Raw genomic sequence first — 15,718 nt, forward strand, 5'->3', positions numbered from 1 at the left:
TATTCCTGGGAACAACTCAGGGATACGTGTATCAATTCTCGTATTTGACTGGATAGCATGCAGAAAAACATTTAATTGTGACTCTGTACAGTTGACTATAAATAAACTAACAACTACTAACAAATAATAACTTCAAATTTTCTCCCTTTTCCTTCCTTAATTATGTTACTGGTCATTTTGCTGCAGTTATATGTAATTAGTTATTAGTTATTACTTCTGGAAGTCTTTAATCTGCACCAATCAATATCATGTTTGTAAACTCTTGATAAAAAAGCCCATTGATATCTGGTTGATTTAAACTCTTTTCTTAACAGATAAAAGCAATAGGTTAACATTGCTACATTATAAAGATAAATCAATAACGGTATAATATTGATCGGACTCATCATAGCCGTACCATGTTTCTGACAGAAAAAATTAAATAAGTATGATCCCTAGCTGAATGTACTCCATCCTGCATGTCTGTAGGCATTCATAATTTTTCTTCTTTACTTTGTGATACCAACAAATTATCAGAGCAGTCGGTTCATAATTGGGAACATTTTTAAAGTACATTTTTCTGTTTAGGTATGGCACCACAGTAGATATGTGTAGCAGTAGAAGTATGATGAGCAAATTCAAGTTATTTTTGCGATGACCTTGCCAGTGTTAATAATCCATATGGATTTTGATTGTACTAAATAGCTAATATTTACACAATTATTTTTATTTGAAAGATAGCCCTTTCAATTTGCTCTCTTTTGCTTTAAATATTTTGATAAGAACTTTCATAATGCTGCTTTGAAGATTTGTTTAGTGTTTAGAAACCAGAGGGTTTTTTTTAATTGTTAACCAAAAACAGGAAATTAGATTTATTTTTCTGAAATTTAGCAACAACTGAGGTGGGATTTGGTATTTTATTTTGTGCTTTCATGAGTATTGATGTTTTTTCTATTAGAGCTGGAGGAATGTTTGTTTCTGAGTTTGAACATGACTTTAGGCAAAAGAGCATGCTCCAAAACTGTAGATCATTAAAAGTTCAACGATGAGGTGAAATATATGGCACCATAGAACCTTGAGCAAGGTTACTAATCCGCAGCATGGAAAGAAGTATAACATGTTAAATAACTAAAAGATATTCCAAATGAGTGGAACAATCAATGAATAAAAAAAGTACCTGTAAAGGGTGGCGATGATGAAAAATCTGAGTACGGTTCTGCAAGAATGTTGGCGCTAAAGTTGGCGAAGATACAATAATACATATACACACATAGAAACAAGATGAGACTTATATAAGTATATAGATATACTAGGCCAGGTGCAGACCCGTTGGGCCCATCCCCCAAGGCAATATTCCACCACTGACCCATAGCCACCAACTGCGCATACATGATGGGTTTCCATTATGACGCCAGAGATCCCCGTTGTGAAGCGAGTCACAGCAAACCCTCCCCCAACCGCGCAGGTGCGGCCGGCAAGTGGGAAAGTTCAAAGTGTCAATAACCTATAAAATATCATCCCCTCCCTCCCCTCCTCCCTCTTCCCCCTCCCCTCCTCCATTACCTCGCTATCCCTATTCCTAACACTATCCTCCTCCATCCGCCCTCATCCCCAGCACTCCTCTTCACCCTCCCTCGTCTTTCCCCTCCTCCACCCCTCCCCAACTCTCTCCCTCTCCATTCCCCTACCCTCAGTCACTCCTTCCCTCCCTCCATAACCCCTCTCCCCTCCCTAACCCCCTCCTCTCCCTCTATCCCCCTGCTTCCCCACACCTCACCTCCCCCCTAGCCCACCTTCCCACTCTCCCTCCTCATGCTCCCCCCCCCCACCGCCCTCCAATTCCTCTATCCCCCACTCCCTACCCCCCCCTCCCCCTCACTCTCCCACCTCACCTCCCCCACTTTCCCCTCCCTCTCCCCTCCCTCCCTACCTCTATCCCCCATGCTCCCCCACTCCTCACCTCCCCCCTATTCCACCCCCCTCCATGAAAATTGCGATGTTTTTTTTTTCCAAATGAAAGCTCCCCCCTATCCCACCCCTCCCCCCCGAATGAAAATCCCGTAAAAAATATTTCCACTTGATAGCGATATGGTATTTTCCAGTTGTGGGCAAAAATAAATTTTCAGTTATTTATTCCTTCTCTGATCTGATCTAGGTGTATGTGAATGAAGAAAAATTATGCAAACATACTTAACATAGATATAAATGGGGCTCACATTTGAAAAAGCACGACCAGTCATTGCTTATGGCTTTGGCCTCATATAGCAGAGACTTGTTACAGCTTGCCAAACAGTCGCGGGGTAACGCCTGTATGGTCGGGAGTAGTGGCCCAAAGAGTCGTACCTTTTTCTGGTCACCGCTGGATTTTAAACATTTGGAAATTTTTCTGCGACTTGCTGCGACTATGGCGGGTGCCGGCAAGTCGCCAAAAAAAAATTGCGTAAGTGAGACATGCCCTTTAGTCTGGAGAAGGTCGGGAAGTTCAAGGGAACTCATGCCGTTATTTGCTTACAACCTAGGCGGAAGTCATTTTGGTCATCAGGTTTTCCCAAGAGAAAAATTAGAGTTTATTTATACCAACAAACTAGATTGTTATTGTTAAACAAAGTCTTCCTTCTTAAAGAAACAAAAGCAAGTTTATTGTGTGATGGGTTTATCAGTTAAGAGTGATTACTTTGGGATATTTTGAGAATAGCACAATGTTTGGGCCATGATGTTTAGACCTCCATTTCTTCAATCAGTAAAACATTGACGCTTCTCATTAAACGCTGATAAGAAAAGTTTTTCCATTCGGATGGAATGGGGATTTACTTTGCACCTTCATTTTGATTTTGTTGGCGACCTTAGGAGGTGGGATAAAATGTAAACCCATAAAATATCAGATGAAATGCACACTTTGAGCCTATAATGTAGCCTTGAGTGATCCTTTGCATAACAGTTGGGTGTGAGTGTAGGAACTCGGTGTGTTTGCTGTATTGCCTTTTCCTGGCCATCTGTTGCTTTCTTTGGAGTTTCACTATTTTAATCTTCTGATATTGTGTGTTTTCTTCTCTAGATGAAACCAAAGACACAGAGGTGCCATCTGTACCTCAGAATAGTCAGTTGACATGGAAACAAGGCAGGCAGTTGCTCAGACAGTAAGTACGAGCTGAATTTTGTTTTCTCTTATTACAGTGCTGTAGAACAATATTTTCGAAAAATTGAAGATAATATATGCTTCATTTTCTAAGAATTTGCTGTGTTTTTAAATAAACTGTTTAGTCTTAATTTGTAATGGTTTATTCTACCCTCTTCTATAACCCATAGTTACAGTTCTAATTTTCAATTTATGTATTAATAAAGCAACCACTGTTTGAAAAATGTTGATTTGGTGAAAGAATGTACTTAAACAATGATTATAATTATGCTAATGACATTAATTGTGCAACTTTTCTGAAGTTTCTTTATGTTAATATATTGAAAGCTGTTACTGGTGAAATATGGCATAACTAATCCATTTATTATAAACATTTGTGTGATCTCAGCAATATTGATTGGTAGCAATTTAAAAGTGCAATAGAAATCTGAAATAATTGCAAATCAAAAATCATGAGTATTCTTTCAAATTTCACAGGTATTTACAGGAAGTTGGTTACACAGACACAATTCTAGATGTGCGATCACAAAGAGTGCGATCATTATTAGGCCTGACTGCCTCTGAGCAGAATGGCTCAGTTGAGTCAAAAAATCTGGAACAGATTCTTAATGGGGGAGAATCGCCATCTAAACAAAAAACACAAGAAGTTAAAAGGTGAGATACTAAAATGTTCATTGTTTTGCTTGGATAAGAGGAAGAATACTGTGTACAGGTTTTCTGTGTTCTAATTGCATCGTACTTTCCCCAACATTGATTTAGTTTCGATACAATGACTAAAGTGGGTTGGCATCATACAAATCTCAATTTGGGGATTTAACAAGATTTTTTTGTAACTTACTAAACAAAATCTACATAGCCCCGGTCAGTCAAATTAGGCTTTTTTGCAACAAAATTTTGAACATTAATTCCAAAAGTCTGATGTGAGGGCCATTGTAAGTTCATCATGAGGAGTGGACTATAAATGCTGGTCTGGCGTGTCACCAAACTCGGTAACCTGGGCATCGACCCCTCCCTCTGCAACTGGATACTGGACTTTCTAAACAACAGACCCCAGTCTGTGAGGTTAGACAAGCACACCTCTTCAACCCTCACCCTGAAACCGGCGTTCCTCAGGGCTGTGTGCTGAGCCCCCTCCTCTACTCCCTCTTCACCTATGACTGCACACCTGTACATGGCACTAACACCATCATCAATTATGCAGATGATACAACGGTAATTGGCCTCATCAGCAACAATGATGAGCTGGCCTACAGGGAGGAGGTCCAGCACTTAGCAGCATGGTGCGCTGACAACAACCTGGCCCTTAACTCCAAGAAGACCAAGGAGCTCATTGTAGACTTCAGGAAGTCCAGAGGCGGCACGCATACCCCCATCCACATTAACGGGACGGAGGTGGAACGTGTTTCTAGCTTCAGGTTCCTGGGAGTCAACATCTCCGATGACCTCTCTTGGACCCACAATACCTCTACTCTGATCAAGAAGGCTCATCAGCGTCTCTTCTTCCTGAGGAGACTGAAGAAGGTCCATCTGTCTCCTCAGATCCTGGTGAACTTCTACCGCTGCACCATCGAGAGCATCCTTACCAACTGCATCACAGTATGGTATGGCAACTGCTCTGTCTCCGAACGGAAGGCATTGCAGAGGGTGGTGAAAATTGCCCAACGCATCACCGGTTCCTCGCTCCCCTCCATTGAGTCTGTCCAAAGCAAGCGCTGTCTGCGGAGGGCGCTCAGCATCGCCAAGGACTGCTCTCACCCCAACCATGGACTGTTTACCCTCCTACCATCCGGGAGGCGCTACAGGTCTCTCCGTTGCCGAACTAGCAGGTCGAGGAACAGTTTCTTTCCGGCAGCTGTCACTCTACTCAACAACGTACCTCGGTGACTGCCAATCACCACCCCCCCCCCCCGGACACTTATTATTATTTATTCAAATCGTTTGCTATGTCGCTCTTCCAGGGAGATGCTAAATGCATTTCGTTGTCTCTGTACTGTAAACTGACAATGACAATTAAAATTGAATCTGAATCTGAATCTGACCTGTCCCCTGTAGATGAATGAAAAGCAAGTATTTAGTTTCTCATTTGAACAGTGACTGCAGTGTTCCCTTTATTACACAACGGGAATAAGAAGAAACATAAGCAAACTTTTTCTAGCCTTCACTTGACATTAGGCTTTTCCTTTATCTTTATTTTAAAGAACTCTGAGAAGGAACAATGTAGCTATCATTTATGTGGCATCCTTAAATAGAGTCCTACAGTGTGGAAACAGGCCCTGGCCCAACTTGCCCAAACTGGCCAACATGACCCAGCTACACTCGTCCCACCTTTTGCATTTGGCCCATATCCCTCTAAACCTGTCCTATCCCTGTATTTGTCTAATTGTTTCTTAAACATTGTGATAGAACCTGCCTCAACTATATCCTCTGAGAGCTCCTTCCATATACCCACCACCCTTTGTGTGAAAAGGTTACCCTCCAGATTCCTATTAGGTTTGATAGACTTGGATTGTTTTCTTTGGAGCGCTGGAGGTTGCAGGGAGAGCTGGTAGAAATATATGAAATTGTGCTATATTATAGCTCTTAGCTATATTTAAGAGGGAGTTAGATGTGGCCCTTGTGGCGAAAGGGATCAGGGGGTATGGAGAGAAGGCAGGTACGGGATACTGAGTTGGATGATCAGCCATGATCATATTGAATGGCGGTGCAGGCTCGAAGGGCCGAATGGCCTACTCCTGCACCTAATTTCTATGTTTCTATGTGAGAGTCATTGAATGGGTAGACAGTCAGAATCTTTTCCCAGGATGGAAAAAATCAAAGTGGGCATAGCTTTAAGTTGAGAGAGGTAAAGATTAAAAGAGATGTCAGGGCTCTCTCTTAACTTATTTTCCCTGTTGCCAGCCGGGCAACCTCGGCAGCTTTTTAGGTTGCCAAATGACAGTTTAGGTGGTCTTTTAAGACGGTTTGCATGACCCGTGCGATAATGTGCTCGGACGAAGTGCGTAGATACCAGTCAGAATTATGCTCAATGAAGCATTCACATATTATTTCTGCTTCAAATAAAGTCACAAACTAAACATATTCACCAATCAAGACATGATATATCCCACAATGACATGCAGCAAAATTATAAGACAGTATCTCAACTCTTTTTATACATTGCAATTAATGCAATTTCTATTAGTTCTTTCCACTTCCAAACTAAAATGTGGTTGGGTTATCTTGTCTTGTCAGCCACAGGTTGCCTCCTACTCCCCTTGGAAGAAAGATTTTAAGGGGAGTAGGAGGCAACCGTGGCTGACAAGAGAAGTTAGGGATAGAACAAAACTAAAAGAGAAGATGTATAACACAGCAAAGAGTAGCCGGAAGACAGAGGATTGGGAAACTTTCATCGGACAACAGAAGGAACAAAGCGGGCAATATGAGCTGAAAAGATGAAGTACGAAGGGAAGCTGGCCAGGAATATAAAGAAGGACAGTAAAAGCTTATTTAGATATGTTAAGGGAAAAAGAGTAGCAAAGTCAAATGTGGGTCCCTTGAAGGTAGACACGGGTGAAATTATTATGGGCAACAAGGAAATGGCAGAAGAGTTGAATAGGTACTTCGGAACTGTCATCACTAAGGAAGACACAAACAATCTCCCAGAAGTACTGGAGGATAGAGGACCTAAGGGGGTAGAGGAACTGATAGAAATTTTCATTAGGCGAGAAATAGTATTGGGTAGGCTAATGGGACTGAAGGATGATAAATCCCCTGGGCCTGATGGTCTGCATCCCAGGGTCCTCAGGGAGGTGGCTCTAGAAATAGTGGATGCATTGGTGATCATTTTCCAATGTTTAATAGATTCAGGATCAGTTCCTGTGGATTGGAGGATAGCTAATGTTATCCCACTTTTCAAGAAAGGAGCGAGAGAGAAAATGGGGAATTACAGACCAGTTAGCCTGTCTTCGGTGGTGGGAAAGATGCTGGAGTCAATTATCAAAGAGGTAATAATGGGGCATTTGGATAGCAGTAAAAGGATTAGTCCAAGTCAACATGGATTTATGAAAGGGAAATCATGCTTGACTAATCTTCTGGAATTTTTTGAGGATGGGACAAGTAAAATGGATGAAGGGGTGCCAGTGGATGTAGTGTAGTGGATTTTTCTTATTTTTTCTATTTCTCTCTTCTTTCTTTCATTTATTCACTCTTTGGCTACACCACTTTGGTAGTCTAGGGGTTCTATCTGTACAGTTCACTTTTTCTCTTTCTTGCTTTTTCTCCTTTCTTTTCTTCCGACTATAGCTAAAAGTTAAAATTGAAGCTGTACAATAACTATTATTTTATATGCCGTTGGTTTTATTTTTGTACATTTGCTTCTAATAAATAAAAATAAAAAATAAAAAAAAATACTAGACCTGTTGGGTCCCGTCCCCTTAAAATAGCCTGAACACAATCTCAGTTGTTAATGAACACAGATGAATTTGATCAAAATGGAGTCTTTGCTGTGGAATGAAGTCGCTCTACTGTTGGGGGAGGGCGAGGGTGAAAAACAGATTAAAACCGTGAGGTGGTTTTAGTGCAATAAAGTCAATCCTGATTGCGAAGGCAAAGTATTCACAGCTAAATTTTAATGAATATGAATATTGTGTATTGAAGACATGTAAGTTGTTTTGTAAAGTTAATTTCTGAATATCAATGCTCTCTTTAGATCATGCTAATTTTTTCTATACTCTTCAATATATAGGAATGCAGGAGATAAGCCAAGAGGTGGCTTAGCTGAGACTGTTCTTGAAACATTTAATTTCCTAGAAAATACAGATGATGACAGTGATGATGATGAAGAAGAAGGTGAAATGACAGAAGATAACACAGACAGCAAAGAAAAGCACAGAATAAACAAGAAGCATAAAGTAAATATTCAGATATGTTGTACCAGTATCTTTGAGAGACTTCATACAACTTCTTAAAGAATAATAATACATCATGTGAAACGTTAAGCAACAGTAAAGATTGTTTCTTGTTTTGCAACAGTATTTTACCTCATAACATTTTAAATATTTTATTGAAATATGACACAATGAAGTTGCACTGTTACTCAAAGGTCTACACAAAAAATATCTTTTGTAGTTAATTGGGAAGATATAAGAAAACAGCAGTAGTCAAATCATAATTTGTTATAAAACAGCAGTAATCTATTCATAATTTACTATACTGCTTTGGAACATTATTTTGTTCATTCTCCTGTGTGAGTATTGTGGTCCTGAAATAGCACTTTTGTTTTCCAAACTTGTAGGAACATTTTTGTGACGTGTAACTTTGATTGAGATCTAACAAGATATTTTCAAAATTATTTGTTTTAATTTAAAAAAAAACTATTGTAAAGCTCTTGAACAGTATCAGCTAACCATTTCAAGTTGAGGAGCATTTGACTGGAGAAGATACCAACAGTGATTTTAAAATGATCAATTTTTGGAACTTCTAGATCGGTAACGAAGGGCTAGCTACTGACTTGCCTGATGACACTGAAGAAGCTTTGAAAGAATTTGACTTCTTAGTTACAGCTGAAGATGGTGAAGGAGCTGGGGAAGCTAGAAGCTCTGGGGATGGAACAGAATGGGGTAAGAACATCTAAAGACAAATTACACACGCAGGCCAATTCATTGCATGTGATTTGGTATTTGTTGATGTTTATTGAGTTCTGATGAGATTTGACAATGTTACCATTGGTTTTGCGACAATATATCTTAAGAATTAGTTTAATGTAATCTGATGTGATTGAACTTATTATCTCTGTCACATGCAAATAGTTCTAGTTTTATTTCTCTAGAAAGAAATTGAGATTGTGTTTGAGGCAGAGGGCTTAGCATTTGTCCTCCATTATTAATATTTTTTATCCGTAGTTACAAGTATTCATCAGTCTCGTGAAGCGGGATTCCTCCATCATAAGATCAGCAATATGGATTCAGTTTTATAGTTCCTCAAGTAATGGTGTAGTTTTCCCATGTGTATCAATGACCTGGGCAAGATTGTGCCTTAGATTAATAGGTGATATGTGATGACCATCTACAGGAAGAGAGAGTCTAACCTGCGTATGACATTCAATGCTATTTCTGTCCTAAAATGCCCAAATTCGTGGCGTTGGGGATTTACAGTCGCTATTATGCCAGATCAGCCACATAACTATTGTAACTGAGTTGGGCAAATTATGGATTAAGATCCTCCAAAGCTTTCCCAATATCTACTAGGAACCTCCACTCAGGAGTATGATGGCATACTCACCAGAGGCTGAAAGGGTGAAACTGCAACAATACTGGATACCAACCAAGTCTTGCATTTTTGACTAGGATCTGTATTGGCCTTTTGTCAATACTTGGCTAATATCCTGAAAATGAACAAATTTCATCATGGGAATGCTTTGTCCACGTGGATCGCAATTGCACAGCCCACAACCTCTATTAGGGTAACCCAGTAAATAAGCAGTGATTGCCTATCGTGCCTTTGAATCCCATGTCCTGAACATGTTTCAAGGTTTGTTTCTCTGATTACTCGGTTGATTTGAAATAAGCTGCTGTCTGTTCTGATAAATGCATTTTCAAGAACAATAAGTTCCTTGCAGGTGATGCTGCAAGTTTGTGTTAAACATGTATTAATGTTGTGCCTTGACCCTGGTACTTCATTCTGCATGTTTTCCCTTGTGATTAAAGGATGTTCCACAATTCTCTAACATATTACTTTTCTCAGCAGATCTCTCCCTGCTATCCTGTTGTTAATAATTCACCTCTTACACAAAATCTCTTGAAATAAAATATTCAGTGTGTATCTTTGGCATAATTCAGTTGGTTTAGATTTTTATTAAATAATCATACTGGAAAATAAATGATCAGAATAGAAAATATAAGAAAATCCCTGGATTATTTCCAAAAATATTCTATATTATTTTTTTATGTTTGATTACTTGTCCAACTAAATCAAATTAGTTTGGTTCTGAACTTCTCCCCTCATAATAATTGTTCAAAACTGAGTGGCATGATAAACCTCAGCCAGTGTTGCTGACTACCATTCCGAGATTTTTAGATATTTTGGTTTTGGGTATTTATTAGAAAGCTCCAAGTTTTGTTTTAGTTGAAATAGATTGGACCAAAATAAAATCTGAAAAAAGTGAATTTTAGCTTTTTATCCAAAAAACTTTAAATTTCTCTTTGTGTTTTTCTACTTTTAGGATTTTTCCTGTCTACACTCATTTTCTTTACCCCCTTACTTAATACTTAAATAATATTTTGTCAGTAAGCTGTTGTTTATATTGGGGATGACTGAATTGTGAAATCTGCCATGAAGACAATAAAAAGATAAGGGTATAGAATTGAGGGGTTATATTGAGCCAGAGCCGCCATTTAATGATATTGTGGTTGAATGTCGATATCATCTCCAAATCCCTGCTCTCTCTTTTACCCTGAACCGCCACATCCTCTATTAATAGAGTGGTACAGTGGCGCAGCGGTAGAGTTGCTATGTTGCAGTGCCAGAGACCGGGTTCGATCCTGAATACTGCTGCTGTCTGTACGGACTTTATACATTCTGTGACCGTGTGGGTTTCCTCCCACACTCCAAAGACATACAGGTTTGTAGGTTAATAGTGTAGGGGGTGATTGCTGGTCAGTGCGGACTTGGTGGGCTGAAGGGCCTGTTTCCGTGCTTTATCTTTAAAGTCTAAAGTCTACATTTGCCAAATACAATTGAATGGATTGCTTTGAATGGGTCCAGAAAATTTAACACAAATTAAACACTAGAACTCTGAATAGTTTTTCTTCTGTTATTTTCTTTGCTTATCTAGTTACTAATATATTTTTGTTATCTGGGTTTGGAGCATTTGTGTAATTGGCCTCTTGCAGGGGTTATCAGTGTCAAGAATGGGCTTTGACTATAAAACATTTTTGTGCCATCAATAAGCAACTTAGTAAAAGGATAAAACAAATCCAGAAAAATGCAATTTAGAAGTCATGTCAAAAGATAATAAATTTGATATATTGATGAAACTAATCTGTGGCCATTTATTCAATAAACAGGCAATCACCAGAGTAATCAAATTAAAGAAAGCTATTCCTGATCTTTGCACATGTTGATATAGACATTGAGTGAATTTGTTAGTAGGGAGAACCCTTGTAATTTTGCTGTCTAATTTATTGCTTGTAAGGATTTTGTAAAAATGCAGGCTGCATTGGTGCTTTGCAATATTGGATAAGATGGTGTGGAACTGCTCTAACTATGTTCACATTGACCATTAAGATAGGGTTTATAACAAAAAAAATAATTTGCTTGCAAATGTTTTGTTAACACTTAAAATTGTTAAAAACGTGTGTAATTATTCGTTGGTTATGTTTTAAACCACTAATCTTCATGAATTAGCAGCAATGATTGGCTGATCTTTCTTTTAATGATGTGCTGCATGTAGACAAAGATGACTTCTCCCCATCTTCGGAGATTTGGGCTGTAGACAAGGGACTAATAAATAAACTGAAGGAAGAGTACATGAAGGAACGGAAGGGCAAGAAGGGGGTCAAGAGTAAGTGCAGATGATTATTAACCATATAGTGTTACTTTTTCTGTAGACATAAACTTGTTCTACTCTCATTTGTTTTTCATTTGTCCAAAACTTTGTTTTTCATTAGCTTCCTTTCTATTTGCTCATTATTTTTCTTTAACTCTGACGCGATAGATTGGGGGTGCAACGAACATCGATTAGTTGGGTTAGAATTTGTGATTTGGAAGTCATAGTCTGAGAGTACAATTATATCTGTGGTTCAAACCTTTAGAAAATAATGCATTATCAAATTTCTATCATAATATTAAATTGCTCATAAACTGAGATTCCCTTTGTGTTAGGCAGAACCAGTTGGTGAGATGGGTCTATTTAAATGGATTTACTTCTGAAGTGATACATTTGTACCGTATAAGTAAACAGCTGTTTCAGAAAGTTCATGAATTTTGTTTGAAAGCTAAAGTATTCAATTAAAAGATTGGTAAATAATGATCGTTCGGGATATAGCAAATCAAATTACCGATTTTGTCTTTTAACAAACAAAATATAAACTCATTTATCTTAGGATAAAGTTGAAATGCTGCACATGCCACATTGTAACTAACATTGCACGTTAAATATTTCAAACTGCATGAATGTCATACAAACAAAATAGAAGCGCATGTATACTGGTTAAGTTTTGCAAATCTTTTTTAGTAATGGATGCATGTGCATGAAATAATATTTTTATCAAGGTAATTAAAGTCAACTTTCTTTAATATTTGATGTTAATTTAAGATCAAATCTTAAAATAATCATTAAGATGCAATGGAGTAAGCGGTGGAAGAATTAGTAATGGAGCCTCAAAGCCCACTATATTTTTGATTTTGTTAATTGCTGCAGTATTAACTGAAAATAAGATTTTGGTTTTTGTTTCTTCATGTATAACTGGACCAGGGTGAGATGAGGAAAAGGGTAGTTCTGGACCTTTTAATTAAGGTTTAATTTTAGGAATGTAATTTGAAAGACGACCCATCAATAAAGTATTGCTCAATTTTTAACAAATGAAATATAGATTTGAAATTCAAAAATAATTTGCCTCTGTCAATAGCGTCAATTGCCATTTATTTGGTTAGGTTCAGGCAGGTTTAGTTCCAGGTGAAGAAGGTTCTGAATTAGGCTTATACTGCTATGAGTATCCAGACATGCATTCCAAATCCACAAATGCTCGACATCCTATATAAGCAGTTTGAGATCACAGTACAAGCGAACAAACATAGTTACTTAAGTGATAAACACAAAACTGAATACAGTTGTGACAAAGGTGAGATAAATTTAATTCCCAGGAACAATGCATAGGTTGTGGGAAAACACAAGATGTTCAATGACTCTGAACCTGATCGTTTCTATTAGTTATTATAAGATAATTTTCGATAAATAGAATTCAAAGATGATAAAGACTAATTAAGTGCTTACTACTTTATATTGACATAAAATTTTGGATGTATTTGCACTAGATTCTTTAATGCTGTTCCTTTGCAAAGTTGTGCAACTGCCTTTCTAAGTCTAGGTTTCCTCAGTCATTGCACCATATCATCTTTTTTACTGATTGATTTTTTTCTGGTTTTTCGTGCCACAATACCAGGCTTCACTATCTAGTGAAATTAAAATTGAAGTTTAGCAGCAATAACATAATTGCTTTTTTATGCTTTGGCACATTGGTACATGAACATAATGTTAACTTTGATGTATCATTAATAGAATGAGGCATGATAAATCTAATTTGGACAATTGCCATTCCTCCATTTTGCACAAGTCCAACAAATTGATGGAATAGACTTTTGACTGCTATCAAACAGTTTTGGTTTATTATTGTCAAGTTAATTCAGATACAATGAAAAGTTCTGTATTGCTTGCTCTGCAGGCAAATCCTACCATTCATGTGTAAAATCATGCTATGCATGAGAAAACATGCAGTGTCAAAGAGAAAGAAAACAGTGCAGAATATAGTGTCACAGCTACGACAAAGTGCAGATAGAAATAAGATTAAAGGACCTCAGTGAGGTAATTTTGGAGATAGGGAATTCGTCCTTGGCATATGAAAGATCCATGCAAGAGTCTGATACAGTAGGTAAGAAGCTGTTCTTAAATTTGGTGGAATGTGCTTTCAAGCTTTTGTATCTTCTGCCTGACTGGAGATGGGAGAAGAGAGAATGAACAGAGTGAGTGGTCCTTGATTATGTTGGCTGCTTTCTCAAGGCACCCATGATAGTAGATTTTGTCAATAGAGGAAGGCTGGTTTGTGTGATGAACAGGGCTGCAAGCACAACTATGCAATTTATTGCGATCTTGGGCAGAGCAGTTGCCATGTGAAGCATCCAGATAGTTTTCTGTGCTTTCTGTGAAGCATCTGTAGAATTTGGAATGAACCACTGGCAACATGCTGAATTTTCCTAGTCTACTGAGGCAGTTGAGTCATCGGTGTACTTTCTTGTAGCATCACTGTGATTGGACTGGGAACAATTGTTGGTTATATTTTCACAAAGGCACGTGAAGCTCTCGACCATCTCCACTTCAGCACCATTGATGCATTCTGGGGTGTGTACTCCCCAGCGTCCTGAATTCCATGATCATCACTTTCATTTTGCTGGTTGGTGACCAGCTCCATTGTATTGTTTCTCATTGTTAATCTCACCGGTGTTATTTGTTTTTTTTGCTGAGAAACTTGCTCCCTACACTGGGTCCAAACATAAAGAAAAGAGCCAAATTTTGCAGGTGGAGACGTTGATGAAGGCAATATTTCACCGAGGGTAGCATCATGTTAGGTCTGAAGTCCACAGGAATTAAGGAGAAAGCTCGTTGGTTAAATCATCACAGCCCCAGGTTATCATTTAAGGAGCTACAGAGTCAAAACACTTTGTAATTGGTTCATTAATGGCCTTCCATTATGAGGTCAGAAGTGAAGATGGTTGGTTGATAAATGCACAATATTTAATTCAATTTGCAGCTCAGAAAATGAACTAATGTATGATTGCATGCATCAAGACTTAGACAAAATGCAGGCATGGTATAATAAGTGGCAAGTAATATTTGCTAAATTCAACTGTCACGTAAAGACCATCTCAAGCAAGTCAGAGTTGCTGAGTCTCCCACCATCAACATTCAGGTTGTTATTATTGACCAGAAACTGAACTGGACTTGCCGTCCAATTATTGTGGCTACAAAAACAACCTGGAGACTGCGTATCGCATGGCAAACGACTGGCTTGATTATGCAAACCTTTCCACCTACAAAACACAAGATGGATGTATTGGAATGTCCTCCACTTGCCAGAGTAAGTGCATCTGCAGGGACATCATAGCATTCAAGGCAAAGCAGCCCATTTGTTTGGCACTCAAATCCACCAGTCAGAACAACCACTGCCTCCACATCAGACACTCTGTGGCTACAGAGAGCACTGACTTCAAAATGCAATGCAGCAATCTGCTAAGACTCCTATTTCACCACATCCTACACCCACAATCACTACCGGCATGAATGTAAATAATACGAGATGCGCAATTTATAGGTTTACCTCAAAGTTGTGCACTTTCTTGATTGAGAAAAATGTTATAGTTCCTTCATCATCGGTCTAAATCCTTGAAATGAAAGCTCAATAACTTAGTAATCATCTCTTTCATTTCGCTGGTCAATGACCAGTTCTTTCATATGGTTTATCATTGTTAATCTCACAGGTGTTTTGCAGGTGAGGTACATTGATATTAAGGTCATGAGTGTAGCATTGTGTGAGAACTAAAGTCCATAGGAATTGAGGAATTCCTTGCAGGTTCAAACGTGTTTCAGACAAACAAAAATTGTGTAATGTCCTTCTATAATTGAAACACAATAACATAAATTGAAAATTAGTATTTAGAACATAGAACAGTACAGCACAGGAACATTCCCATCACCTCACAATGTCTGTGCCGAACTTGATGACAAGACACATTTTACTTACCTGCACAAATCTATTTCTGTCCATTCTCTATATATCTTTGTGACTATCCAAAAGTTTCTTAAATAAACGTCACTAACGTATCTGCCTCCGTCACCACCTCTGGCAGTGCGTT

At 38.4% G+C, this 15,718-nt stretch overlaps 1 protein-coding gene across 4 annotated transcripts in view; it reads left to right on the forward strand.

Annotated features, from left to right (window-relative positions):
- strn3 (striatin, calmodulin binding protein 3) overlaps positions 1-15,718 on the forward strand; it is a 123,090-nt gene that overhangs the window by 60,013 nt on the left and 47,359 nt on the right. For 2 of the 4 annotated variants that reach the window (XM_055640660.1, XM_055640662.1), the window contains exons 4-8: positions 3,035-3,116; positions 3,593-3,769; positions 7,839-8,004; positions 8,577-8,712; positions 11,544-11,654. In XM_055640660.1, the coding sequence (XP_055496635.1) occupies positions 3,035-3,116; positions 3,593-3,769; positions 7,839-8,004; positions 8,577-8,712; positions 11,544-11,654 (672 nt within the window). The remainder of the gene's footprint in view (positions 1-3,034; positions 3,117-3,592; positions 3,770-7,838; positions 8,005-8,576; positions 8,713-11,543; positions 11,655-15,718) is intronic. The other 2 variants (XM_055640661.1, XM_055640663.1) reach the window with 1 other exon arrangement.

The sequence above is a fragment of the Leucoraja erinacea genome, chromosome 9, assembly GCF_028641065.1.
Source record: "Leucoraja erinacea ecotype New England chromosome 9, Leri_hhj_1, whole genome shotgun sequence".
Taxonomy (NCBI): domain Eukaryota; kingdom Metazoa; phylum Chordata; class Chondrichthyes; order Rajiformes; family Rajidae; genus Leucoraja; species Leucoraja erinaceus.